Here is a 26,362-nt window from a genome sequence, read left to right on the forward strand (position 1 = left end):
GCCGTGGAGCTGCTGCTGAAGCATAAAGCTGAAGTCAACGCTCGGGACAAGTTCTGGCAGACTCCCTTACACATGGCAGCTGCAAACTGGGCTACAAGCTGTGCTGCAACCCTGATCCCACACGTCTGCAGCCTGGACGTTGCAGACAAATCAGGAAGGACACCTCTACATCATGCAGCGCACAGCGGCCACGCAGAGGTGACTATTTCTGGTGTTTTGTTGAGTTTTCCTTAAGGCCAGCTTGCACACAGATACAATTTAATAATTTATGTGACATTCTTATAATATTGTGTTAGAAGCAACGATATTTACTTTTTGCTGCATTTACTTTGTCGTGTAAACAAAATCAGTCTAAAGAATATGAAGTATACTTGGAGATGAAGATAAACACCCATATTCACTGACTGTGTTTCTGCAGATGGTGAACTTGTTCCTGCGTAAAGGGGCCAGTGCAAACGCTAATGATAAGAAGGAACGGCAACCAATTCATTGGGCTGCACACCTCGGTGGGTGGGATGTTTGTACAGATTTTATGAGTAGAAAAAAAACTAATTATCAGTGACTTTGTGAGAACATCAAAAGAGGCTGGCCTAGTGCTCAAGAGTGCACGCTATTGGACAGTTTTGTCATCAGAGCTTTGTTCTGGACACAATGAGGTCCATAACTGAAGAGGGGAAAAAAAAGAGTAAATCATATTTTAATATTCTTAGTTATTTTTAACATTTCCTGTTTATATTGTAGTTTTGTTCCATCTTTTTTTAGCTTAAAAAATTGGTAACTATTCAACCTATATTGTTTGTATTTTCTGGAGAAGCCTGCTGTCATTTTTATTGTGCCAGCAAATGTTGCATCACTGTTTGTCTTTGTAGCGAATGCAGACATCTGATTGGCTGTTACAGCTTTCAGATCTAACCCATATGCCACTGCAGAGTTAACAGAAGGATGAGTTGTCTTTAAAAATCAAACTATAGTCCTGGTTGAGCTGCTGGTGTCATGTTTGAGCTCTCTGGTAATGAAAGCGTTTTCTTCCAGGACATCTGGATGTGGTGAAGCTGCTCGTGTCTCACACTGCAGATGTGATGTGCAAAGATAAGCGCGGTTACACTCCGCTTCATGTCGCTGCTGCCAGCGGACAGATAGATGTGGTCAAGTTTCTCATGAGGCTTAAGGTGGAGGTAACGTGTCTTAAATGTATTTTATTTTGTTGCATATCCTGTGTGGTGCACTAATTTTGCTTTAACACGTGGCATGTTTGGTTTTTTGATCTCAAGCAGTCATTATTTTTGACTTTTGTGCATCAAGTTACAATCCCCCCCCCCCCCCCCCCCCCCGATCTGCTGCTTCTCAGATGAATGAACCAAACATTTTTGGCAACACAGCGCTCCACATGGCCTGTCAGATGGGACAAGACATCGTAGTTACAGAGCTGGTGAACCGTGGCGCCAACGTAAATCAACCCAGTTACCATGGCAACACGCCGCTGCACCTGGCTGCCACCTCCTCCAGCGGGGTCCTGTGTCTTGAGCTGTTGGTCAGCAGTGGTGCAGATGTCAACATGCAGGTGATTCTTATAAAGAGGGTATAACGTGAACGTAGATATTTTGCAGAGGGACATTCTGAAGACTTTACTTAAACTGTGTCATTTCTCTTACCTACGTGGAACAGAATAAAGAAGGGAAGAGCCCTTTACACGTGGCTGCAAGGCATGGACACTTCACAGGCTCCCAGATTCTGATCCAAAACGGTAACGTGCTTTAAATCACAATAAATATTTCAGCAGGAAACTTTAAAATGTGCATGAAATGTATAAAATCCTATTTTTGCGTAGGTGGAGAGGTTGATTGTGTGGATATGAACGGAAACACTCCTCTTCACGTAGCTGCCAGATATGGTCAGGAGCTGCTGATCAGCACTCTGCTGGGAAACGGCGCCGACAGAAGCAGGCCAGTCTGCCTGAGTTTAGTAGTCATAAAAGTCTGGTTATTGGATCCTAGTTGTTAATTAACAAGGTTTTAACACTATATTCTGGAATGAGGCAACTATTTAATAAGTTTCAAATGCAACAATAAAAATTGGAAGACAACTGGTGGAAATTGGCATGAATAAATGGTTATGAACCATAATATTTCAGACAATCCCTCCCTGTCAACCTCACACTGACGCTGTGGTCTCTAACTAAAGACAGGGGATTCATGGGATGCTTCCGCTGCATTTGGCCGCTCTCTGTGGCTTTCCTGACTGTTGTCACATGCTGTTGTCCAACGGTAAGGGTCTCTTCAGCTTATCAGGTTTTGTTTCTAAAACGATCAGAACTCTGTTGAATGTAAGATGTTTTTGACTCAGACCAGTTTTACAACATGTCACCAGCTCGCCAAATCCCAGCAGCAGAGTTTGATGTTAATGCCACTGATGATCAGGGCAGGACCTGCCTGCATGCTGCTGCCTCTGGAGGGTAAGTGATGATCACATGTTTAATGAATTTACCTTAAAGACCAAACCTTATCTGAGATGCAGATGAAAGATTTATCCACTAATCAACCGTTGGTTTTTTGGTCGTGACATGTGCAGGAAAACACCATGAACTCTTATTTTGTTAAACTAAACCAACTCTTAATTGTTTCCTGGCATTTCAAATATACTGCTCTTTCACTTGCTTTATTATAAGATATTTTAGCAATCATAATAACCCTGATTACATTTTGTTTTGCAGAAATGTTGAATGTCTTAATTTGCTGTTAAGCAGTGGTGCAAAACTGGGCATAAAGGACAATTTAGGCAGGTAAGCTGTGTTTTAAAAGCTTCAGGTAAGAACTGAATAGATTTTTTAACCCAATATTCCATCTGTTCTCTTGTTTTGTCGTTCAGATCTGCTCTGCACTACGCTGCAGCAAATGGGAACAGCCAGTGTACTATTTCTTTGGTGAGAGCCGGATCAGAGGTCAACGAGGCGGATCTGACGGGCTGCAGCCCTCTGCACTACGCTGCTGCTTCACACACCTTCTGTCGGTGAGCGTTTTTTGTGTTTTACGTTTGAATCAAAGGTACCCAGGACAGCAGGATGTGGACAGTTTTTTTTTTATCTTTGTTTAAAATTCAAATAACGATCCTGTTTTTCCACAGAGAGGGAGCAAATTATGAAACGAACCTCAGCATAGAAAAGGAACAAGAAGCCTTTCTGTAAGTCTCAATTTTCAAAGCAAGTCAGCTTTTTTTAATAGCAGCTTTTTATTCTTAAAGGGATGCTTTGCAACTTTTTCATATTTTTAAAAAAATTCTTAAACCAGTATGTGCCAAAATGACCATTTACAGGGTTAAAAAAAAGGCCACCCAGCCCCTATCGTCCCTTGTGGCCAGAAAATCGCACTTGCAACTTCAGACTGGCGGGTTGCTCTATGGGACGTAGAAAAATGGAGCTGACATACCTGGTGCTGCCGTCTGGTTCCTGCATGTTTTAGATCATAAGCTTTGTTTACTTTAGTGATAAATCACTCCTGGAGACACTAATGAAGGCTGGGGAGACATTTCAGCTGTTCTTAAAAAGATGAACGCACAGCGAGGAGATGGGTTTTGCTTTTGGTTCTACAAACAGACACTAGGGGGTGCTAAAGCAAGTCAGAATGTCATGCAGAAAATCAAGCCTTTGCTGCGCTCCTGTTTAAATAGATGGTGATGAAGGTGAAGCTCAGATGAAAATGAAAACATTTGTTAGTTTATTTCCTAGATGAGTATGAAAAACACCTGTAATGACTGAACATTTCCTTTCTGCTGCTTTAAAAGTACATTAGAAACACAGACTGTTCTTTATTTATGTGTTTCAGGTGTTTAGACTATTTACTGGACAACGGGGCAAACCCCATCCTGAAGAACAGTCGGGGTTACAGTGCTGTTCACTACGCTGCAGCCTACGGGAACAAACAGCATCTGGAGCTGGTCAGTCAAGTTTTTACAACATTTCTTCCTAAATTATTCCCTGCAGGCTGAACCTGAATCAAACGGGTTTTATTTATTTATTTATTTTGCAGCTTTTGGAGATTTCCTTTAATTGTCTCGAAGAGGTTGAGAGCAATATTCCAGTCAGTCCGTTGCACTTAGCTGTGAGTAACTCGTGAACAAACAAGCTGCTGCAGGCCTTTGCTGCACACTCACTGTGTGTTCCGCTGCTGCAGGCGCATTACGGCCACTGTGAGGCGTTGCATTTGCTGTGCGAGACTTTGGTGAGTCTGGACGTGCGGGACATTAAAGGACAAACTGCGCTCCATCTTGCTGCTCAGAGAGGTTTTTCCAGATGTGTGGAGGTTCTGTTGGAGCATCAGGCCTCTTACACGCTGAAGGATCACAAGAAGAAGTGGACAGCTCTGCATGCTGCAGGTGGGCTTGGTTTGTTGGTCAGTTTCCTGCCACAGATGTTTATGTCTCATCGTCTTTTGTTTTCTAATCCTAATGCATCAGCTGCCGAGGGCCAAGTGGACTGTGTGCTTTTGTTGGTCAACAGGGAACAAAGCGCAGACATGCTGGACAGTCAGGACGCTCGGGGACAGTGAGTGCATTCTGATTGGTTTACATCAGATGTGCGGATTTAACCAATTTACAGTTTAGCTGCTTAAATTAAATTTTTTGTTCAATCACTGGAAAACAGTTTTTCTGTGGCAGAAAACATTTGAGACTTTAAACCTTGACTTTAGAGTTTAAATCGATCAGTGAATGAATGAAACGGCTTTTGTTGGCTCACAAAAACTAGATGACTGTAATTGGTTCATGTCTTTAGGACGCCTCTGATGCTGGCTGCTTTGGGACATCACAACGACTGCGTCCACATTCTCCTGGAGAAAAAAGCAAATGCAGACGCGGCAGATAAACAAGGCTTTACTGCTCTGCACAGAGCTGTGAGTGTCTGCACGTCACAATTCAAATGTCCCAAACGTCCAGAAGCTGTCTCACGTTAGATTGTCTCCTTGTGTTGCAGGCCGTGCTGGGCAGCGAGGACTGCGTCTCCGCTCTGTTGGAACATGGGGCTTCTGTCCTATGCAGAGACTCTCAGGGGAGAACGCCGCTGCACCTTGCGGCGTCCCGCGGCCACACCGCGCTGCTCAGCGCTTTACTGAAGGCCGCTAAGAAAGCCGACCCTCTGGACTCTCTGCTGGACTTCAGAGGCTTCACACCCACACACTGGGCTGCGTACCATGGTGACCATTAGTTTCCACTTTTTAACTGGTGGTAGAACAATGCAGTTATTCGTTTGCTTGTTGTGTTCTGCAGGGCATGAAGGATGTTTACGTATTTTACTTGAAAACAAACTTTTTAGCAATCAGGAAGGAAATCGTTTCACACCGTTGCACTCTGCTTTGTGAGTACCCATAATCCCCCAAACCCCTACATCCTAAATGTGAATGTTTATTATGATGATTTTATTCTTTAAGTTTTAAAACATGTTGATTTTTTACACAGGATCAACGGACATGATGCTGCGGCTGAGCTTCTAGTGAAGACTGTTGGCTTTCATATCGTCCACATGATCGATGCCAAAGGAAGGTGTGTGTGTGTGTGTGTGTGTGTGTGCGCGCGCTTTTTAAAATTAATTAAATTATTTATTTATTGTGACGTTTAGGAGAGCTGACTAATCTGTAATAGCTAACCAAATACAAATTGGAGTCTCAGGAGGTTAAAAGATCCAACAAAACACATGAAGTCATTTCCAATCAGCTGATGAAATGTATCTATTTCATAAATGTGACCAATTTTTATCCATTAGATTTTATTTTTAGTACCTTTTCATGTTCAGAGGAGATAAATCGTTCATTTTCATTTTGCAGGACACCTCTGCATTCAGCTGCTTATTCAGGCAATGTAGCTGGGCTCCAACTGGTCCTGGCCCGGGGAGCCCAGGTCAACGCTGTGGACCAGTTTGGATGCTCCGCTCTGATGGTTGCTGCAGACAGCGGACAGACCGCAGCTGTCGGTTCGTGGCTGAACTTTGACTTCTGTCATTTTACATTAGAAAGATGCTCTCTTTCTGTTTTTGTGTTTAAGGTTTGATCTCTGCGGTCGTCTGCCTCACTATTCTTCCTGCACAATCCAACACCCAATTAGGACTTGACCTGTATCATTGGGGTTGTTGTAGCTCAATTTCTGTGTTTCAGAGTTCTTGCTGCACAAGGCGAGGCCAGACCTGACCCTGGTGGATGTTAATAACAACACAGCACTTCACTTAGCCTGCAACAAGGTCTCACACACACACACATTGCATGCAGAAATGTGCATGAATGTTACTATAAGTTAATATAAGGTTTTTCTACATGAATTTGAAGGCTTTGACTACAGATCGAAAGGTTTTGTTATGTTTAAAACTTTTGAAGAACTTTGTTTAAGCTCATAAACTGAGTTTTTATCGACAGGGTCATGAGATGTGTGCTCTGATGATCCTGGGAGAATTAACCGATTCCTCTCTCATCAATGCAAGAAACAACGCTCTGCAGATGTGAGTAGATCTGGTCACTAGCTATTGTACCTGCTTTCATCTATTGTTACCAGCTCAGTGGCCTAGTGGGTTCAAATCCCGGTCGAGTCATACCAAAGACTTTATAAAAATGGGACCCAATGCCTCCCTGCTTGACACTCAGTTTTAAGGGTTTAGATTGTGTGTGTGTGTGTGTGTGTGTGTGTGTGGGGGGGGGGTTAAACCACTAACTATTTCCCGATGGCGGCTGTGTCTGCAGCTAACTGCTTCCCATGGGAATGGGTCGAATGCGGAGGACAATTTTCACCACACCACTGTGTGTGACAACTATGGGACTTTAATCAATAATTCAAAAGATCTCATAAAGAGTGTTTCTGTGTAAATAAATACTTTTTTTTAATATCTGGTAGATAGAGTAAGGAATGGTTTTAAGTCAGAGAAACCACATTTAAATCCTGCAAGAGTGATGAGTTTACGGCTAATCTGAGTTTAACCTGAATTAATTTTATGGTGCAGCAGCTAAATGTGGAGCTTCCATTGCTTCCAGGTCAGGTTCAGCAGGAATTTCTTAATATTGCTCCTGGAGTAACTGTGAAATGTAAAACTGACAGCCGTTTAACCCTCCCACTGTCCTGATGGGTGTGACCCCGCGAGGAAAGTTAACCATTGAGCAGGATTGATGGTTTATCCCTTGCAGGGGTGAGGTGGTACTCACTCCTCACCCCTGCCACATGAACCCAAGGGATAAACCATCAACCCTGCTCAATGGTCAACTTTCCTCGCGGAGTCACACCCATCAGGACAGTGAGAGGGTTAAATGTTTCTAAACTTAACATCAAAGGTTTTGGAGCTTTGAGCTGTTTTAGACCTTTCTCATACTAGCTGTTAGCTCATCACTCCTGTTGGATATAAAACCAGTTCCTTCCAACAAGCTGTTCTGGAACCTATCTAAGATGGTGATTGTTTATTCAGAAATGCAATTTAAAATGTTTTAAGTGATGATGAAAATCATTTACCTGAACTAGACTTTTAAGGGGAGGGGGTTTGATCCATGCTTTGATTTTTTTCTTCCACGTAGGCCACTTCACATAGCAGCCAGGAAAGGCCTGGCCACGGTCGTACAGGTCTTACTGAGCAGAGGAGCAGCTGTCATGGCCGTAGATGAGGACGGTAAACAACAATATCAATATGAATCCATGTTTCCTGACATGACTCCAAAGGCTGATCCATAACCTGTCGCTCCTCTGCAGGACACACACCAGCTCTGGCCTGCGCCCCAAACAAGAACGTGGCAGACTGCCTGGCTCTGATCCTCTCCACTATGAAGCCTTATTCTCCCAGAGAGACCGACACCAGCACAACCTCCCATTTTGGCCCCATCCTGAAGAACTGTGGCATCGCTGCTGCCTGCGGGTCCAGTGGAAATCTGTGCCACGCCTGAGTTAAATAACACGCTAACACTAAAGGTCATAAACATGTGTGGTATTCTGCTACACACGTACCCATGCACATGTAACAACCACTGCTCTGAAATCTGGTCTTAGATGTTAAGATGTTAGAATCAGCAGATCTGTTGGATCACATGCGCAGTAGTGATGGTCATGAAGGATTTAGCATCAGAGATGAATGAAGGTAAGATGAGCACACATACACAAGCATCTTCTACTTGAACCTGGTCCAGAGTCAGTATTCGTGTTTTAGAGGTATTAGGGAAAAAGTCGTTTGGAGAGTTTTCAACCTGATGAGTGTTTTTCCTTTGTTTAGTTGTAAATTATTGTTGGGCACCACTTCTGGTTTTGTTATTGGCAACACCTCTGTTTATATTATTGTTGTTTTTATTGAGCTTTTATACGATGACTCTGGGAATTCTACATGCAGTTCAGTAATTGAGTTTTTCTGTGCCGAGAGATTGCCTCTAGCCTTGTTTTTAAACCTGTTTTCTACCTTTTAGAACTCAGATTTCATGGGTGATGTGTTGTTTTTTTTGAGCCAGAGTAAAAAACAAACGGACTCTTAAAATACTCAATAAAGACGAGCAACACTCACAGGGGAGAAAATGTTAGCGGTTAGCTCGTCGTTCCTGTCTTAGAACCACGTTAACAAATATTACCGTTTTTCCATCCACCCATTTTTGTCTGCTTATCTGGGGTCGGGTCGTGGGGGCAGCAGCCTAAGCAGAGAGGTCCAGACATCCCTCTCCCCAGCCACTTGGGCCAGCTCTTCTGGGGGAATCCTAAGGCGTTCCCTGGCCAGCTGAGAGACAGTCCTTCCAGTGTGTCCTGGGTTCTCCTTTAGGCCTTGGACGTGCCCGGAAAACCTCACCATCCTAACTAGATACCCGAGCCACCTCAACTGGCTTCTCGATGTGGAAGAGCAGCGGATCTTCTCTGAGCTCCTCATGGACAACTAAGCTTTTCATCCTGTCTCTAAGGGAGAACCCAGACACCCTGCAGACAAAACTCATTTTGGCCGCTTGTATCCGTGATCTTGTTCTCTCAGTCACTACCCAAAGCTCGTGACCATTGGTGAGGGTTGGAACGTAGCTCGACCGGTAAATTACTGCAGACGCAGCACCAATCCGCCTACAAACCTTGCATTTTTACAGTTTTTATTTAAATTATTCAAATCTGTAAAACGACAGATGAGTTCAGTGAATCATCAGGGTTGATAGATTTGTGGCCTGTTTGGCTCCCATCAGTGGGCGTTAATCCACCAAACACATTTATCCTCGGCTGAACTTTGTCTTTATGCTGCTTTAAGCAGTTTCAGGTCACCAGTCTGTGTTTTTAACCTGTCGGTCTAAAGATGAGTGCCCATCAACTGTTTACAGCTTCAACTGGGAAAAATAAGACCCAAGCTGAAAAATCCAGGAGTTTCTCTCTAAAAAACTAACAAAACACTTTTTGTTATAATCTGAACAGGAATGTTTGGATGTTGGATGTGAGAACTGCCTCTTTAATATACAGAAGATTTAATGGATGTTGTAAACAATTTATGCAATTAACAGAACTATTTTCCTAATGAGAGTATAGTAAACACTGCACAAATATAAATATTACTGTAGTTTTATCGTGATTTATAGTTTAATAGCCACAGGCATTGCTCTAGATGTAGTCGTAGTGTTTATAAGAATATATGAGGAAATTGAAGTAAACCTTTTATTTGTCATGTCTAGAAAACAGAATTATAGAGAATGGTTCTCAGGTCCTTCTGCCCTTGGCGAAAGGTGCTGATGTCGTTACCTAAGCTGTGTAGCTTCTCAGAGAAAATCATGTTTCATTTAAATAAGCCAGATGTGAAAAGGTCAAAACAATATGTGACATTAGATTTTTACTAAAGACTATGTTCACCATAATAAATGATATATTTTTTATAATGGTGCAAATATCAGGTTCCAAGAACCAAATGTATCTTTATTTTGTTTATGTCTTACAATCGGGTAAAAACAAGAAACAGGGAAAATACACTAATTTTAAAACCAAAAGAAAAGAACACACCCACAGATGTTTATCGTTACTTAATGACTTTGTGGGTTTAGAGAGTAGTGATGATTTTAGACTTAATTAGGTGGTTTTTGCCAGTTATTTGTACCCTATGATGTCACTCTGTCTAAAACACTAATACATTTCATTTTAGAGTTTTTTTTTTATTTATTTTTATTTCACCTGTTTTTGATTCTTATTCAGGCAAACTGATTATTATTGTGTCCATTATTTGACACGAAAATGAAGAAAATTTATAGAACACACTTTTCCTCTCAGAGCCGACCCAAGGCATATGTGAATTAAGCGACTGCTTTGGGCCCCCACACCACCAGGGGCCCCCAAGTAAGGTGAGGAAAAAATGTCTTAATAATTTTAAATAATACAAACTAAATATTTCACATGAAAAAACTAATATTATTTTATGTAGTGTGATTTGGTTTTATTTAGCAGTTCAGCACATTTTAAACATTTAACATTTGAAAAACAAAAGATCATAAACTTACCTTTTTTACTGTAAATTCAGTGTTTGTCTGCTGATGTTATATTCAAAGAGGTTAATATACCACGCTTAAATAACACTCTGCATTTCAAAATGCAAATTAAGATCATTTTTGTTGGTTTGCTACTCCCGTAAAGTTAAAATCAATAGCAATAATAACACTTGTAAGCTATAAGCTAATTACAAAACATGCAAATGGTAGTGAGTATGTTACACAAATGGTGTAGCCTAGGAATGATGAATCATCTGGTGTTGGCTTGTTGGTATGGGGGGGGAGGCAAAAAGAAACCTGCTTAGTACCCCACAGAGGCTTGGGCTGGCCCTGTTTCCTCTTCTACTTTTTCCCTAGTTATGCTAGCTTTGATCTCACGTGGCTTTTTGCACATGATTATTTGCATCCTGCCTTAGTTTTACATCTCAAGTTAATAAAAATATTTTTTCACATTTATATCAAATTTGTAGAAAAGAAAATTTTGTGTTTCCAAAGAAAAGCTGCATTGAAGTGTTTGAAAGTTTCCTTTGTAGTAGTTGAATGTGTAGAGCGTGTTTGTTTGCATCATACTGAGATTATTGGTGTAATAAAGATCTGTGTTGTTTTATCTATTGGAATATAAAGGAAAATCAATACTGACTGAATGTTTTGTATTTGAGCAAATTCACACTTGGCTTAAATTTTTCAGTTTTTGTTTGGCTTTCATATTTCACTTCATGCACCTCTTATCAGATTGATAAACCAAAATAGTCTGAATTCTAGCATTAGAAGAAAAGCAAATCTCTAAACCACATTGTTGTATGTAGCAGATGTGTGTGGTGAACACCTCATTAATATAAATTCCTGGTTTTCCAACATTTGACTCATGAAAGTTAGGTTTTGTTTACCAGTTAGGTTTGTTTGAAGAGGAGCTATGATTACAACCCGTCTCAAAGTTGTGTTTAAAATTGATCACAAATATATTGGATTTTTCCACTAAATAAAGTACACAAAAACTACGTATGTAAAAACTAAACTGCAGTGGAGTGAAACATTTTTTGAGGATTTTGGTTTATTCGTGTAGTTCAAAAATGCTTCCGTAGAGGTCAGTAAAGCTGGCAGATCATTGCTTTTATCATACCCGTCATGTAAATAAGTGCTTTCTCCCCCCACTCAAAATTATATTGGTCAGATGTAAGGTTGGGTTGTGGATGTGCTAGGACAATTGTCCAAGTTAGATTGTTGTGAACACGACAAATGTAATTCTGGTGGCATTCCACTTTGATTTCTACCGATGGAAATTTTTCATTTCCGAGTTTACATTTGACCATGAATGCAGCATGACGCTACCATCATCAGCCCGCTACATCTCAGCGAGTCACAAAGATGGCGAACGTGGTGTTGGAGTTCAAGTCGGCTGCCGGCGACTCGGAGCCGCAGAGTCGCCCGGTCCTGATTATGGGGCAGCAGGCCAACCTGCAGCAAGTCAGCTGGAGCCAGATTAAAGGAAAACTACAGCCAGTGGTTAACAAAGAGGTAGCTGTTTTTGTTTTACAAAGATGATCAGAGTTGAGCGTTAGCATCACGCTAACCGTTGGCAGACCACGCAAGCTAACTCCGCTAATGTGGAGTTAATGTTATTTACACAAGAACAACGTTTCTGACGTCAGATTTGATCGAAAAAACTAATAACGATATTTGCAAATACTTGTTTACTTGTATTAATACACAAATTCTGTATGTTTTTCGAGTCGTCATGTTTTTGTCATTGACAAAAAAAAAAACTCAAAAGCTCCTAACACACGTTTTATAAATGATTAATAGCCCAGCTGTTTAATCAACTTAACCAGCAATCGTTAACTACAATTCTCTTAAGTACAGCCTGCTTAACTCGTGGGGTTAAAGTCCCCGTTTCCTGGTTGTTTATTTTCACCTGATCAGGTAAGAGCTGACACCACCCGAGACCGGAACTGATGCACTGATCTGGTTCCTGCTTGCGGCTTGTTGTGGTCTGGATGAGCCTTTTGAAATGCCCTGCACCAAAACTCACACGTAGAACGTCTTAACCTTCTGCTGCTGACATGCATGACTTTAATAACTCATTTATTAAAACTACTCTGGTGATTTGTATTTAACATAGTTTTATTGAATGTTAGCATTACACAGGTGGCTTCCACTCCATAAATACGAAAAGGGTGACTTTTCTGAAGTTGATACAGAGATTTATTTAATAATTTGCATCCAAACAAAACACTGAAACAAGTGTTGAATATGTAATAAAGGATCACAGGTGGTTATAGAGTTGCCAGTCTTTCACATCAGGAATACTGGATTCTGAATCTGTGCTTCCATCTTCATGCATATCATTTTCCACAAATTGTAAACCCCTCCCAAAAATGTGGTGTGCTCCAGGTCACTTTATGTAGCTTAGGCTGAATGAACAATGCTTTAGTTTCTTTGCAGAGAACTAGACATTTAAGGTTTGATTTATGTCTTTTCAGGTCTGGCAGGCAGCTCTCGGTACTCTGAACCCAAACCCCACCGACAGCTGCCCCCTCTACCTGAATCAAGCTGTGGTGGCTGCTCTTCCTTCTCGGGTCAGCAGACACAACAGTCCGTCGTCTTCTCATTTTGTGTTTCGTCTGATCAGATCCTGCCTCCCCGGAGGGAACAATCGCTGTGTTGTGGTCAGTATCTTCCTCTAAACGTTTATTTGCTTGTGATCATTCATAATAATAATTTATTTCTTCTGTCATCCTTTTCTCTGACTGCCAAGGAGTCTTTTGAGTTATAAACACAAAAAGCTATTCTGTGACTTTTAAATCTCATCAAGTGGTTCAAACACTGATTGCTGTGAATCTGTCGACCTTTTCTAGATGGTGTGTGAGCGTTCGGATGTCTTTGCCTCCTCTTGTGCCATCGCTAGAGCCTTCCCTCTCTTTTCCCGCCGCTCTGCATCCTCACGCAGGACTGAGAAGAAGCACGTGACGGTGGAATTTTTGATCGTTGGTCATGACAGCAGTCCTCTGAATGCTGCAGAACTTGAGGTATCGCTCTGCGACGTTTTTCTTGTCGATTTTTCCAAGAGTGGCATGAATTCACATCTGTGCCTCAGCCTGAAATCTGTTCTTCTGTTTAGTGTCTGTCCAATTCCGCTGATGGCGTACGTCTGGCAGCTCGCATTGTGGACGCACCGTGCAGTGAGATGAACACTGACCTCTTTTTAGATGTAAGTATTTATCTTCCCTGATTTCTAGAAATGTGTTCACCATTAGAGGCGTTAAGATCCTTCACTGGATGTTTGTGAAGGGTTGCTGCCCTGATGAGCTTCATCTTTAAGGGTTTTAAGAACTTTCACTGCTGTTTCAGGAAATAAAAGCTGTAGGGTCTGAACTTGGAATCACTCCAGTCATCATTCGTGGAGAGGAACTGAAACAAAAAGGATTCGGAGGTACTTCTCTTTAGTTCTGTGACTCTGTTGCTTTCTTTGCTGTCAGTAGCTGAACTTGTAACAGGTCGACCGGATTCAACAATGTCCAAAAACATTCAGACAAAGAAAAAAAAAACATTATTTCCATTTTTGAAAACCAAGTTGAAGTAAAATTTATCAATACTTAGTGACACGTGGTTTTTGGCAAATCTCACAGCTAATAAACACGGATGTATAGCAAAAAGAGGTCTGAGGCACTCAGGAGATGGACAGTTAAAAAGCCTTTATTGATACATGGCTTAAATGGTTAAAAGCTTTCTGCCGACGCATTTTAGCCCACAGGGCCTTCGTCAGGTCTCAAAATGTTTGTAGGTCCTCTCACTTCCTTGTAAAGAAGGCCAATCAGTGACGCCTCCTGAAGTTGGGCAGGTAGACAGCACCATGATTGGATGACCAGTATCGCACAAAAAAACACTTTTTTACATTCTGAAAAATCCTATTATGAGGAGAAATACTCACAAATGTTAAATTACCTCTGAGAATTGAGAAAAAGGAAAAGTAAGTAAATACAAACTTAAAGACAAACAGTACAAATACAGTAAGAAAACAGAATTAAAAAGGAGCAAAATCCAATTCTCCATTAAGACTTGGAAAATGTGTAGCTTTTAAAATATAAATCCAAAAAGATTCTCTTTGCAAGAGTTTTTTTTAAGCCTATCTTCTCCTCTGATTGATTGTTTTACATGTTCAATCCCTGTGATTTTAAGAGAGTTGCAGCTTCCATGATTTGCATCTTTATAATGCACTGCCATAGGATATAGAGCAGGGGTGTCAAATATGCGGCCCGCGGGCCGGATCCGGCCCGCAAGCGGATTAAGTCCGGCCCGCGAGACGGTTTATTTTCAAACTTTACAATGTAGAGTGAAAATGAACTTATCTTTGTGCGCAAGTTTTCTCTGTAATGAGTATAAATAAAACAAAGCTGCGCTCAAGGCTCACACAAGAACTTGAATCACATCCTGAAGTTGGCCGCCACTCAGGATGTGACTTCTGATATTGATGTGCTGTCGAAAGCAAAAAGATGTAAAAGTAAAGTGAGTCAAATATATTTTAAGTGCTGCATGAAACTGATCTAGCCATGTGATCTTTAAGCTCTTTGAATCACTAAGGAATGTTTTTTTTTTTTTTCATTTATTGATTTTTAATGTTTTTCAAATTTTCAAGTACACTTCAGATGTTGTACTATTTTGGATACACTGTCCTCAGGCTCCAGCTTTGTTTTAAATGGATTGTATTAAAACAAAGAAAACAATCTGAAGTTGTTTTTAATTTACTGGTCCGGCCCACTTGGGACTAGATTTCCCTCAATGCGGCCCCTGAGCTAAAATGAGTTTGACACCCCTGATATAGAGGAATACCGGATCTGATTGCTTGTTTGTGTTCTGCAAGTCTTACTTTTAACTCATGTTTAGTTCTCCCAATATAGAAGCAGCCACATGGGCATTCTAGTCTGTAGACCACAAATGAAAATACTGCAATTGATGAATGAATCAATGTAAAAGGTGCGTCCTGAGAAAATATCAAAACAATTGGTATTAGTCATGTTGTCACAATGAACACAGTTTCCACATTTATGGCTACCTTTTCGAGTTGAGAGCCAAGTTCTTTGTTGCTGTGGAGGAAGGTGACTTCGAACAAGCTGATCATTTAACGTTGGAGCTCGTCTGAAGCTGATAGTAGGAGTATCTGGGAGAGCTTCCCTAAGAGTGCTGTCGCTTTTCAGTAAATCCCAGTTGTTTGTAATTATTTGTTTAATCTTGGCTTGATCACTGACTGAATTGTGTCACAAAATAAGCACCATCTGATCTTTGTGGGTTCTTCTCTTTAGGAACCAATAGTTGTTCTCTTGGAAGGCTTTTAGTCTTTCACTTTGAGTGTGGTTCTTTGCTGGTATCCTCTTGTTGTAAATCTCTGGCTCATATCTGTAGCATTTTTTTTCCTTCCAAATTCTTCTTCTGTGTCACAAATACGTCTAAGTCTTTGAAACTGACCAGTAGGAATGTTGTTTATTAACCATGATGGATGGAAGCTGTCGGCTCTAAGGATTGTATTGCGGTCAGTTGGTTTTCTAAAAATGGAAGTGTGTAAATCTCCATTCACATTTTTTGAGATTTTCAGGTCTAGGAAATTAATTTCAAATGAGGAGAAATCTAGGCTGAGTTTCAAACTTTTCTTAGTATTGTTCAGATATGAATGAAATTGAAGTAGTTCTGATTCTGACCCAGACCACAGCAGAATAATGTAATCAAAGTTTCTTCCCCACCACATCATCTCATCAGCATAGACATTACAATCAGAGTATACATATACACTCAACAAAAATATAAACGCAACACCTTCGTTTCTGCTCCGATTTTTCATGAGGTGGACTTAAAGATCTAAAATTCATTCCAGATACACAATATTACCATTTCTCTCAAACATTGTTTGCGGAAGGATGAAAGAAGAAGGAGGCATATCTTCTGAATGCCTTTGGTCCAGGTAATAGGTTAGTGCTTCTAGTCCTTCTGTATGGTCAGTGTTGGTGTGTAGCACCTCCACGTCCATAGTAACAAGAAGTCCTGGTCCGATGTTCTTTATATCATTCAGTGCGTTCAGTACTTGTGTAGTATCTTGAACAAAAGAAGGCAGTTCTGACACAAATGGTTTGATGAAAAAAAATCTGCTGCAAACTGAGAGGCCGGTTCTGTGATTGATTCATTACCACTAATTATTGGTCTACTTGGTGGGTTCTCCAAGTTCTTGTGGATTTTAGGGAGCATGTAGAAGGCAGGAGTTCTTGGGTGCTAAATCAGTAGAAAGTCGTGTTCTTTTTGTGGTAATAAACACGTTTCATGACCAGATGTGAAGTAGAGCTCTGCCATATCCCATTGTTCACAGTAACACAGGTGGGATTTAAAAGCATGTTTACTTTAGCAACGCACTGATCCGGTGGCGTATCAGCATGACTCGGCGAGATCTAAAGGTAAAAACAGGACCTAGCACAGAGTTTATGTCCAATGTTACAGTCGGGTCATGTTCCTGCCATGCACCGATGTTGAATAGACCCAGTGAGCGCAGAACGTTAGCTCTGGAGCTACTTTGGGCTTAAATGAACTTCAAATAAACATGGCGGCTTATAAAATGTGAGAAAAGTGCAACAGCTAAAGGTAGAATCAAGAGATCTCTAGTTTTGAACAACAAGGTGATGAAAACAGGAGCAGCAAAAATACAATCAGCTCAATGAGCGATTTGATTTGAAAGTTCATATCAGTCTTAGGTGACCGCAGATTGTGCTTACTTCTGGGAAAGTGCAATTTTAAATCAGTTCTGTAATTAAATCAATAACAGATGATCAAATTCACACAGAAAACATGAGCTGCTAAGTGTTGGTGATCCCCGATTCACACCGTTATCAGGCTCGTTAATTCTTAATGTGATCTATCCTTCCAACTTCTCCATAAACTGTGAGATGATGAGTTCACTTATTAATGACTGTGATCTGTTTTAAACTCATATAATTACAGCTGAATCGATTTATTTTAAGTGTTCATTTAACTCTGTAAAAGTAAAATGTTTTATTGAAAACTTTAAATATGGGACCTTTGCTAGTTCAGGTCTGTCAGCTCCGTGATTGATCGCTGGTGCTGAAGATGTCGTCTCCCCCTACCCTGCACCTGTTCAGGTATTTATGGGGTTGGAAAGGCAGCGGAGCATCCTCCTGCTTTAGCAGTTCTGAGCCACACACCCGATGGGGCGACACAAACCATTGCATGGGTGGGCAAAGGCATCGTGTACGACACCGGTGGACTCAGCATCAAGGGAAAGGTAGACCCCACTCACCTGTGGATGTGCAATAGCAATGGTTGTAAAGCTAAATTAAGTTTAACCCGGTGAGCACAGATAATCTGGTTTAACAGAATAAGCTGATTCATGGTCACCTAAAAAAAAATAATAATAATTTTGTCTGTTTAAATAAAGACTAAAACTAAACGTTTTAGCAAACATGTCAGTTAGCCAAACATTCCGTAATCCTTTAGGCTGTTTTTAAGCAATTATCAGGTCTGAAAGTGCTTTATTTTACTTAATGGCTTGAAAAAGATCCATATAAATGATACAAATGTGTATTTTCAGCTTTTGTTTCCATTTCTATTGATTTTTAGCTTTATTGTGGTATACATCATTTGGTTTGTTTTAAATGGGCTTTTTAAAATAAGTTGATCTGATCTGATAAACGTGAAGAAAAGCACACTTTTAAAATGGTATTTTTAATTTTTTGTTAGACTACCATGCCTGGGATGAAGAGAGACTGCGGTGGCGCTGCAGCCATCTTGGGAGCTTTCAAGGCCACGATTAAACAGGTGATGTAACCTCATCAAACTGTCTGTTTGTCTGCAGCTGAAAGCGTTTCCTTATTCAGACTTTTGTCTTTTCTTAGGGTTTTAAGGACAACCTCCACGCAGTGTTTTGTCTGGCAGAGAACGCAGTGGGCCCCACAGCCACCCGACCTGATGACATCCACACCCTCTACTCTGGAAAGTGAGACTCTTTTAAAATAAAAATGGTATCATTTACATTCTGATCTGTCCTCGCTCCTGGTTTAGTCTGTCTGTTATCGGTTTACACGTCGGACATGTTAGTTTTGGGGTTTTATTCTGAAGGACAGTGGAAATCAACAACACTGACGCAGAAGGCAGGCTGGTGCTGGCGGATGGAGTGGTGTACGCCTCCAGAGACCTGTCTGCTGATATTATTTTGGACATGGCCACTCTGACGGGGGCACAGGTGGGGGATCTTCCCTAAAGAGAGAATGCCTTTTATGGGTTTTGTGTCTGTCTGTAAAACTCTTACTGTTTCCTGTTGTTTAGGGAATCTCCACAGGGAAGTACCACGCTGCTGTGATGACCAACAGCGAGCAGTGGGAGGTGGCGTGCGTACGCGCGGGTCGTAGCAGCGGTGATCTCGCTCACCCTCTGGTTTACTGTCCCGAGCTGCACTTCAGCGAGTTTACCTCTGCCATGGCTGACATGAAGAACTCTGTGGCTGTACGTGACAGCGAGACAACACAGGGCATGGTGACGTTTCTCTCAGCTGTGGGATTCACAGTCTTTGTCATGTTTCATTAGGACCGGGAGAACGCCCAGAGCTCTTGTGCTGGCCTCTTCATCGGTTCCCACCTGGGCTTTGATTGGCCTGGGGTCTGGGTCCATGTTGACATCGCTTCTCCTGTTCATGCCGTGAGTTCCTCTAGCCTTAGTCCCAGCGTTGGTTTTAATCACAGGGTAGCTCCTCCTCCTTTTGATGTTGAAGTTTGGACTTTGAAGTAAGAGATACATAATTATCTTTACAAGGTTACACCTTGAAGTTCGAAACATGTGTTTGTTGCATGGTTTAAAAACTGAACGCATCTCCACAGCAACAGTGTTTTAAAGACTTAACAGATGATCGTTGTGTGAATTTTCCTACCGATCAAGTGATTCAGCTACAGTTCTCTCACATTTCACTATTTGTTGCAGTTTGCACGTATTTAAAATAACTGAACAAAAACATTTATTTATTAATTTTTTTTAATTTTTTTTTTAACTACTTTCTAATTATTTATTTGTTTTTCCTACATTTTTGTCTCTCCAGGGGGAGCGTGCTACAGGATTCGGTGTAGCTTTGCTCATGGCGCTGTTTGGTCAGGCCTCTGATGACTCCATGCTGAACCAGGTGTCTCCTCTGGGTGCTCCCACCGCTCGGGCCGAGGACCAGATGGAGCGGGATTGCAAAAGACGACGACTGGTGTAGAGCACAGAACGGTTCATTCCACAACTGCTGTCTATCTGTTGGGAGCTCATTTGAAACAGTTTGGTACAATTTGGCTTCAGAGAATAAAAGAAAATCTGTAAATCAGATGAGGAGTAAACGATTAAAGGCTGCCTCACACTTGTCTTCGTTACTAATCTCCTCCATAGCTTCTCCAATGTCCTCTTTACTATGAAACGATTATTGCATTTAGGGTCTCATTGATGTTTGTTCAGGTTCTCTGTGGTGATTTATATTGTTTTGTAATTCTCTTTGACAGACTTTCCAGTAAACTGCAGTTTAAGATTTTACTACATACCTCGTAGACTTTACTTTCAACTAACCACCTCATGAGCAGGACGTTTTGTATCCATGCGACTAACCGAGTGTGCCCTACACGTCATAAACATTGTGGAAACTAGTGGATTTGTGATCTGTAACCACTGCACTTAGTGATCTCTGCCCCCAAACGGAGCTAGAGTTTTTACAGTTCCTGATTTGATGAATTATGACATGTTTTAACTGTAAGTTGAAAAGTTAACGGGATTCCTGCATAAATACTTTGACAATCACATATTTCAATAAAAGACTGTGCCATCTGTCCCCATGTGTCATAAACCTTCAAACTGCCAACACACTCATCATGTGAAAGGTGCAGGTAAATGCTCCTGACACGACAAACAGTACAGTGCTGACAAAAAAAAAAAAAAAAACAGGCAAAGATGCTTTTTGTTAAGAGTTTGATTTTATTAAATAAAACAAAGATCTAAATCAATCTGGTCCTTTATAGAAAAGCAATTTCCTCCATATGCTTAGAAACTTCATAGCTTGTTTGGTGGCAACAACAGTACTGAGACACCTCTGGGGTTTTTACACAACTGTTTAAATTCACTCACATTGGAGGGGTTTCCAGCCTGAATGGCCTGTTAAAGGTCAAAGGTCCATCCCTGGTACTCAGGAACCACTGTCCTGCATGTTTTCCATGTTGCCCTTTCAAACAACAGTGTGTCTGCTGCCACACATCTGACTTAAGTGAATGAGTGATTAACCTGTATTTGCAGTACTTGGTGTCCTCCTGAGGAGCCTATGTAAATCAGGTGTGCTGAAAACTTAGGACAGGGTTGAGAAACAGATTTACAGCAAGTGGTCCAGGTCCTGAAGCAGCACAGCAGCCCCTGACCATCACTCTTACACCACCGTGTTTGATTGTTAGTATAATGCTCTTATTCTGAAATAGTGTTAGTTTTAAACCTTATGTAACTGGACACTTTTGAAAAGCCCCACTTTTGTCTCACCTGTCCACATAATTATTTTATGAAAGTCTTGGTGTTTTTGACAAACAATGCTTGTTTTAAGCATTTACATGAATCTAACAGGGCCAATACTTTACACAGCACTGCATGTGAGTTTTGAACATTCTCTTTCCAGATTTATTAGGTGTCTATGTTGATTTTTGTCTCAAGTTTTTATCATCACAAATTGTCTCCAAGTTATTTGTCTCTGTTTTCACCACAAATGATGACCACTCATATAAAGTCAAAGATTTAATTAGAACTTTATTAGAAATTCTTTTGTTAGGATAAAATAGTTGTATATGTCATTGAACCAGCGTCTCGGTACAATGAAATGTAGTTTCAATGCAATCATTCCAAAAACGGTTTTACTGTAGGCATGCAGCCATCAAAGACATGACAAATGAGGTGATGCTCAAAAGACTTATTCCTGCTGACGTCTTATTGAGTGAGTACTCACAATCTAACATGAGGTATTGGAACTGAGTATATACCAGAGGTGTGGACTCGAGTCATTATTTTAATAACTTCTGACGTGACCTGATCAAATCTATAAAAACTTTTGACTTGACTCGGGCTTGAATGCCAATTACTTGCGACTTGCATCGGTTGACTTGATGATGACTTGAGCATATTTGATATTTTACCACAAGAGTGGCCCGACATAGAGCTTTAAGAAGCTTTATTTCTGGGATTTATTTATTATCATTGTCATTAAATTGAAGTTGGACAGATGACTTGATTATGACTTGAAAATTCAAAGTTAAGGACTTGGACTTGACTTGGACTTCCACATCATTGACTTTAGACTCGACTTGAACTTGGTTGTCTTTCAGTTGGACTTGACTGGAAAGACTTGTGACTTGCAAAGCAGTGACTTGGTCACACCTTTGGTATATACCACTAAGAGCACGTGCACATTTAAATATGTATATGATAAAAGAGGCAGCGGTGGCACACACGCGCCAACCTGAGTCTGCGTGTGCGTGCGCAGCACATCGCTGCCTTTTCTTGTGCGTCTCGTGACTTTCCACGAAACACGTTGCGGTCATGTGACAGCTGCTCGGAACCGGCTGATAAAAACTGAAATTATTCACAAACACACCAGTGTTCTGGTTCTGCCAGATTCTTTTCCAGGAAGTCCCGCTCCGTCCGTCCTCTCCTCCTGATTCTGAACAACTGTGACAGTTCACCGGGGGAATAATGGCTCGCACAGCCGCATTGGTGGTCCTGTTTTCGCTCGGTGTCTCGGCTGGAGTGTTTTTCCAGAAACAGCAGCCGTGTTATGTTCGCACCCCGAGGAAAAACGACTTCGGTCTGAGGTAGGGGTCGCTGCTGTTTAGTAACAGATAAGTTACGTTAAGAAAATGTTTTAAAAAAGTTATTAAAAGTGCCGTTTTCTCACTTGGCTACTAGCATGGTAGCTGTTAGCTTTCGTCAGCACATAGTTAAACCAGCGCGTGACAAAACAATTACATTAACAGTAATGTTTAGGCGTATAAAGTTGCAACATTAGTTATACAATATGTGAATAATATGGTTTAGTTAGAATGAGTGAAATTCTGTTGGTCATGAGTTTTTTTAGTAGTTTTCGTTCCATTTTCTGACTGTTTTCCCCATCACAGTTGAGATTTTAAAAAAATCTGTCAGCAATACATCCCTCGCATCACAAGGTTTGGTTAAAGATAAACGGAGGAAGTATTTCCCTGCAGCTGTTTTTACGACGCGCAAGCAGACAGATTTTTAACCCTTTAATGCTCAGTGGTGAGTGAGTGGACTTCTTCTGATGGTATACTTTCAGTCACCACAGTAGACTAGTGTCCATACACTGCCACCTACTGGCAGGATAAAGTAATAATGAATGAATAATTGTCAAATGCAAATTTTAAAACACAAATGCATGCTATCTACCTGCAAAGCATGTGAAAAAAATAAATTGCAAGTGCATGTTTAAAATAAACCTATTTCCCAACATTAATTTATATACACAACCATAGCAAAGAATTGATATGACTGAGGATTTCCGACTTTAAAATGTTTTAGATGACTATAAAATGAAATAACTGAGTAATTTTCACAGCTAGCAGATATGAAAATTCCCCCATGTGACTTGTTTCCTCTTAACAGTTTTTTACCCTGTTTTTGAATACAAGGTTTAAGATTTTAAATGTGCACTGATTTACACAAATGTCCTGTTTACTAAAAGCTGTAAAATAAACACCTGATTGTAAAACATATCTCTTCAGTTTTACCTGTTTAGTAAATTAATTGATGTGCAAAAATTGAGTCATTTTTATTTTACTTTGATTGTAATCAACTCAAGTGTTTACACAGTTAGTTTTGAGAAGCATGCATTTTTTTAACTCAAGAAGTGAAACAGAAGTGTGAAAACATGATCTGCCTAAAACCACTTCTCCTTACAGAACTGCTCCTCGACCTCATGAGTACATAAACATCTCAGATCTGCCCAAGGCGTGGGACTGGAGGAACATCAATGGAACCAACTTTGTCAGCACGACACGCAACCAGCACATTCCTCAGTACTGTGGTTCCTGCTGGGCTCATGGCAGCACCAGCGCCATGGCAGGTATGACTCCGCATAGTTCAGTTATCAGAATTTTTAAAACAAGAGTAATTAGTTCAATATTTACCATTTTTTTATTTGCCAGTGTAGCATTCAGTCAATATTGAGAAGGCCAGAACTGATGGTAAATGATGATTTATTGAGCCGTCCGTATCAACCAGCGTAAGAGCTAGGCATAAACAAAAAATAAATAAATAAAACATTTTCATCATAAACTAAACTATAATGCATAACTGATTACATTGCTAGCCTTTTTTCACAACTAATACAATCATATAGATTCCCATTCACGTTCCGTTTTCATAACATTCTGAATTATAGTTACAAACCTTGTTCCCCTTATCAACTGAAGCTAGACAGAAGTATTCTTCAAACTTTGTGTCTTCTTCTCCGTGAACCGTTAATAGTCTACCCTTTGCTCCGTCTTTACGTTTGCTTCTTCTGTGTTGTGTCTCCCTACTTAGCCACGGTTGCTATGACGCTGTCAAAATAAAAGCCTGTATACCTTTGCCGTTGTTAAACGTAAAAAAATAGTTCACCTTTACAGCCAGTAAATTCGATTTACCATCGGGCACATCCATGTTTTATTCAGTCAGTGTTTGATTTCACTACTGAGGGGTGCACAAAATTAAGATTAAAAAGGTTCAATTCAGTGTTCAAAAACCGATTCTGGTTCAGAAATGTTGTCATTAGTGACATTTTAGCATGTAAATAAGGAAAAAAAATGTCTAGGTATCAGCACCAAAAATCTGCAGCAGATGTCGGGTCGGCAACAGAAAAACCCATATCAGTTGATCTCTAATGCCAAGTCATGGTGGTTTAGCTGCAATTTAAATCACAAGATCGCAACATGTCACACAGGTGTGGAAGCTCCACTTCCTGTTTTCACAGAGAGGCTAAAAAGAAACTGGTTCTTCTGCTCATTTCTTGATTTATCTCCTGTCTTTAGATCGCATCAACATTAAGCGTAAAGCAGTATGGCCTTCAGCCTACCTCTCCATCCAGCATGTGGTCGACTGCGCCGATGCCGGTTCCTGCCATGGAGGGGATCATAGTGGCGTCTGGCAGTACGCCAACACACACGGCATCCCAGATGAGACCTGCAATAACTACCAGGCTAAAGATCAGGGTAAGTGTGTCACAAGGCACAGAGTAATTTCTGCAGATATGTTTAAGTATGAGGCGTGCATGCTGTGTCTCCTTAAAGATTGCAATCCCTTCAACGAATGTGGCACATGCACCACCTTTGGACAGTGCAACATAATCAAGAACTACACCCTGTGGAAGGTGGGAGATTATGGATCGGTCAGCGGGAGAGAGAAGATGATGGCTGAGATTTATGCCAGGGGACCAATCAGGTTTGAAACAAAGGAATTCCTTTTCCACTCTGCTGCTTTCATAGTGGCAAACTGTCACCAGAACACTGTTCAAGGACAAGGATTGAAAAATCATGGATTAAATGATTGAAAGAAGGTCATTGGACATTATTTTAGTGCAAATACTTGGAATTTGGTGCAGTTTTATACAAAAATCTGAATAGTGTCTTTACTTGCAACCAGGTGCAAGTCATATTTACTTTTGATGCATCAAAAAGAAAAGGAAGTATCTATTTGACAGATCTAAAATTAAATTGTTGAATAAACTGTTATCCTAAAGGAGCCATAAGCATAAAAAAGGGATTGACATTTTTGCTTCATTAGTTGATATTCATCCTGTCTTTGACTCTGAACTTAAATGTACCTCAGTTTCTGTAGAACATCTTATCATCATGCAGGATTAAAAAAGGATCCTTGTTCCAGTCTAGTTTTGCATTTCATTTCAGAAACTACCTCATCATTATCCAGAAACGGGATGTAACCTGTGGTGTTTTTTCTTTAGCTGTGGGATAATGGCCACAGACAAGCTGGACGCGTACGCAGGAGGAGTCTACTCTGAATATCAGGAGGAAGCTTTCATCAATCACATCGTGTCGGTGGCAGGATGGGGAGTGGAGGACGGCGTTGAGTACTGGGTGGTCCGTAACTCCTGGGGCGAGCCGTGGGTAAGTCCCGAGCTGGAAGAATAATTAAACCAGAAGCCCAACTTCCTGTGTGCACACGGGTAGAAAGGTGCACAAGCATTTCCTGTGTCAGCTTTATGTTTGTATCTAATGCTCGTGTAAATCTCAGCTTTAGCCCTTTTCTGACAAACGTGGAAGACGATGCAATAAAAAGTTTGAATTTATTTTTTTCAAATGGACTAAATATTTGATCCCCCTCAGGGTGAAAAGGGCTGGCTCAGGATCGTAACGAGCGCCTACAAAGGAGGAAGTGGCAGCAAGTACAACCTGGCTTTGGAGGAGGACTGCATGTACGGAGACCCTATTGTCCCTAAAGAATATCTTTAGACCAGCTCAGCCATCCATCAAGGGGAAAAGGGAAGCTTTTTGTAATCTGTTTGAAAGGGAATGAGTTCAGATTTTTTTTAATCAGTGCATGTCACATCAAAGATGTTTACCAGATATTACTACAGTCTGTTCAACTGTCTTCCATCCCTTTTTCTTGCTGAGCAGCAGTAAAACAGGGTATCTGCGGGGTCTTAAAAAGTCTTAAATTAGCTTTTCCAAATTTAAGGCCTTAAAAATCCTTAAAAATGACAAATAATCATTAAATACAGTTTCCAGAGGTCTTAAATGACCAAGGACCCAATAAACAAGATTTTTTTTTCTATAAAATTTTCGTGAATTTCTAGTTAGTGTTCAGCATTTTTTGTGTATGACATTGGCGTAAGCGGAACCGTACATGTTCAGTTGGTTGTGAAAGGGAGCTATTTTTAGATGAGC

General features: G+C 40.8%; 3 protein-coding genes across 3 annotated transcripts in view; all 3 read left to right on the forward strand.

Annotated features, from left to right (window-relative positions):
- Positions 1–8,075, forward strand: part of LOC107385672 (serine/threonine-protein phosphatase 6 regulatory ankyrin repeat subunit C) — a 10,602-nt gene extending 2,527 nt beyond the window's left edge. Inside the window, exons 5-28 of the mRNA XM_070549253.1 lie at positions 1–198; positions 419–506; positions 1,033–1,175; positions 1,349–1,561; positions 1,666–1,744; positions 1,829–1,943; positions 2,182–2,264; positions 2,344–2,452; positions 2,711–2,779; positions 2,866–3,006; positions 3,121–3,177; positions 3,819–3,930; positions 4,023–4,094; positions 4,167–4,368; positions 4,450–4,537; positions 4,766–4,883; positions 4,964–5,183; positions 5,257–5,344; positions 5,446–5,529; positions 5,811–5,956; positions 6,138–6,220; positions 6,393–6,475; positions 7,533–7,624; positions 7,705–8,075. The exon at positions 1–198 is cut by the window's left edge and continues 3 nt beyond it. Coding sequence (XP_070405354.1) covers positions 1–198; positions 419–506; positions 1,033–1,175; positions 1,349–1,561; positions 1,666–1,744; positions 1,829–1,943; positions 2,182–2,264; positions 2,344–2,452; positions 2,711–2,779; positions 2,866–3,006; positions 3,121–3,177; positions 3,819–3,930; positions 4,023–4,094; positions 4,167–4,368; positions 4,450–4,537; positions 4,766–4,883; positions 4,964–5,183; positions 5,257–5,344; positions 5,446–5,529; positions 5,811–5,956; positions 6,138–6,220; positions 6,393–6,475; positions 7,533–7,624; positions 7,705–7,895 — 2,874 coding nt within the window. The 3' untranslated portion in view covers positions 7,896–8,075. The remainder of the gene's footprint in view (positions 199–418; positions 507–1,032; positions 1,176–1,348; positions 1,562–1,665; positions 1,745–1,828; positions 1,944–2,181; positions 2,265–2,343; positions 2,453–2,710; positions 2,780–2,865; positions 3,007–3,120; positions 3,178–3,818; positions 3,931–4,022; positions 4,095–4,166; positions 4,369–4,449; positions 4,538–4,765; positions 4,884–4,963; positions 5,184–5,256; positions 5,345–5,445; positions 5,530–5,810; positions 5,957–6,137; positions 6,221–6,392; positions 6,476–7,532; positions 7,625–7,704) is intronic.
- A 3,680-nt stretch (positions 8,076–11,755) lies between these two features.
- npepl1 (aminopeptidase like 1) lies at positions 11,756–20,268 on the forward strand. Its single transcript, XM_015959735.3, has 12 exons — positions 11,756–11,945; positions 12,911–13,096; positions 13,286–13,456; positions 13,549–13,638; positions 13,779–13,860; positions 17,564–17,706; positions 18,162–18,239; positions 18,317–18,417; positions 18,540–18,663; positions 18,747–18,923; positions 19,005–19,115; positions 19,510–20,268. Exons 1-12 carry the CDS (start codon positions 11,796–11,798, stop codon positions 19,666–19,668), a joined length of 1,572 nt encoding a protein of 523 aa, XP_015815221.3. The 5' UTR covers positions 11,756–11,795; the 3' UTR covers positions 19,669–20,268.
- A 1,745-nt stretch (positions 20,269–22,013) lies between these two features.
- ctsz (cathepsin Z) lies at positions 22,014–26,116 on the forward strand. Its single transcript, XM_015959736.3, has 6 exons — positions 22,014–22,279; positions 23,381–23,544; positions 24,491–24,670; positions 24,749–24,899; positions 25,420–25,582; positions 25,802–26,116. The coding sequence occupies exons 1-6, from the start codon at positions 22,161–22,163 to the stop codon at positions 25,925–25,927; spliced, it is 903 nt and encodes a 300-aa protein (XP_015815222.1). The 5' UTR covers positions 22,014–22,160; the 3' UTR covers positions 25,928–26,116.
- Positions 26,117–26,362: the final 246 nt, after the last annotated feature.

This window comes from Nothobranchius furzeri, chromosome 3 (genome assembly GCF_043380555.1).
Source record: "Nothobranchius furzeri strain GRZ-AD chromosome 3, NfurGRZ-RIMD1, whole genome shotgun sequence".
NCBI classification, from domain to species: Eukaryota; Metazoa; Chordata; class Actinopteri; order Cyprinodontiformes; family Nothobranchiidae; genus Nothobranchius; species Nothobranchius furzeri.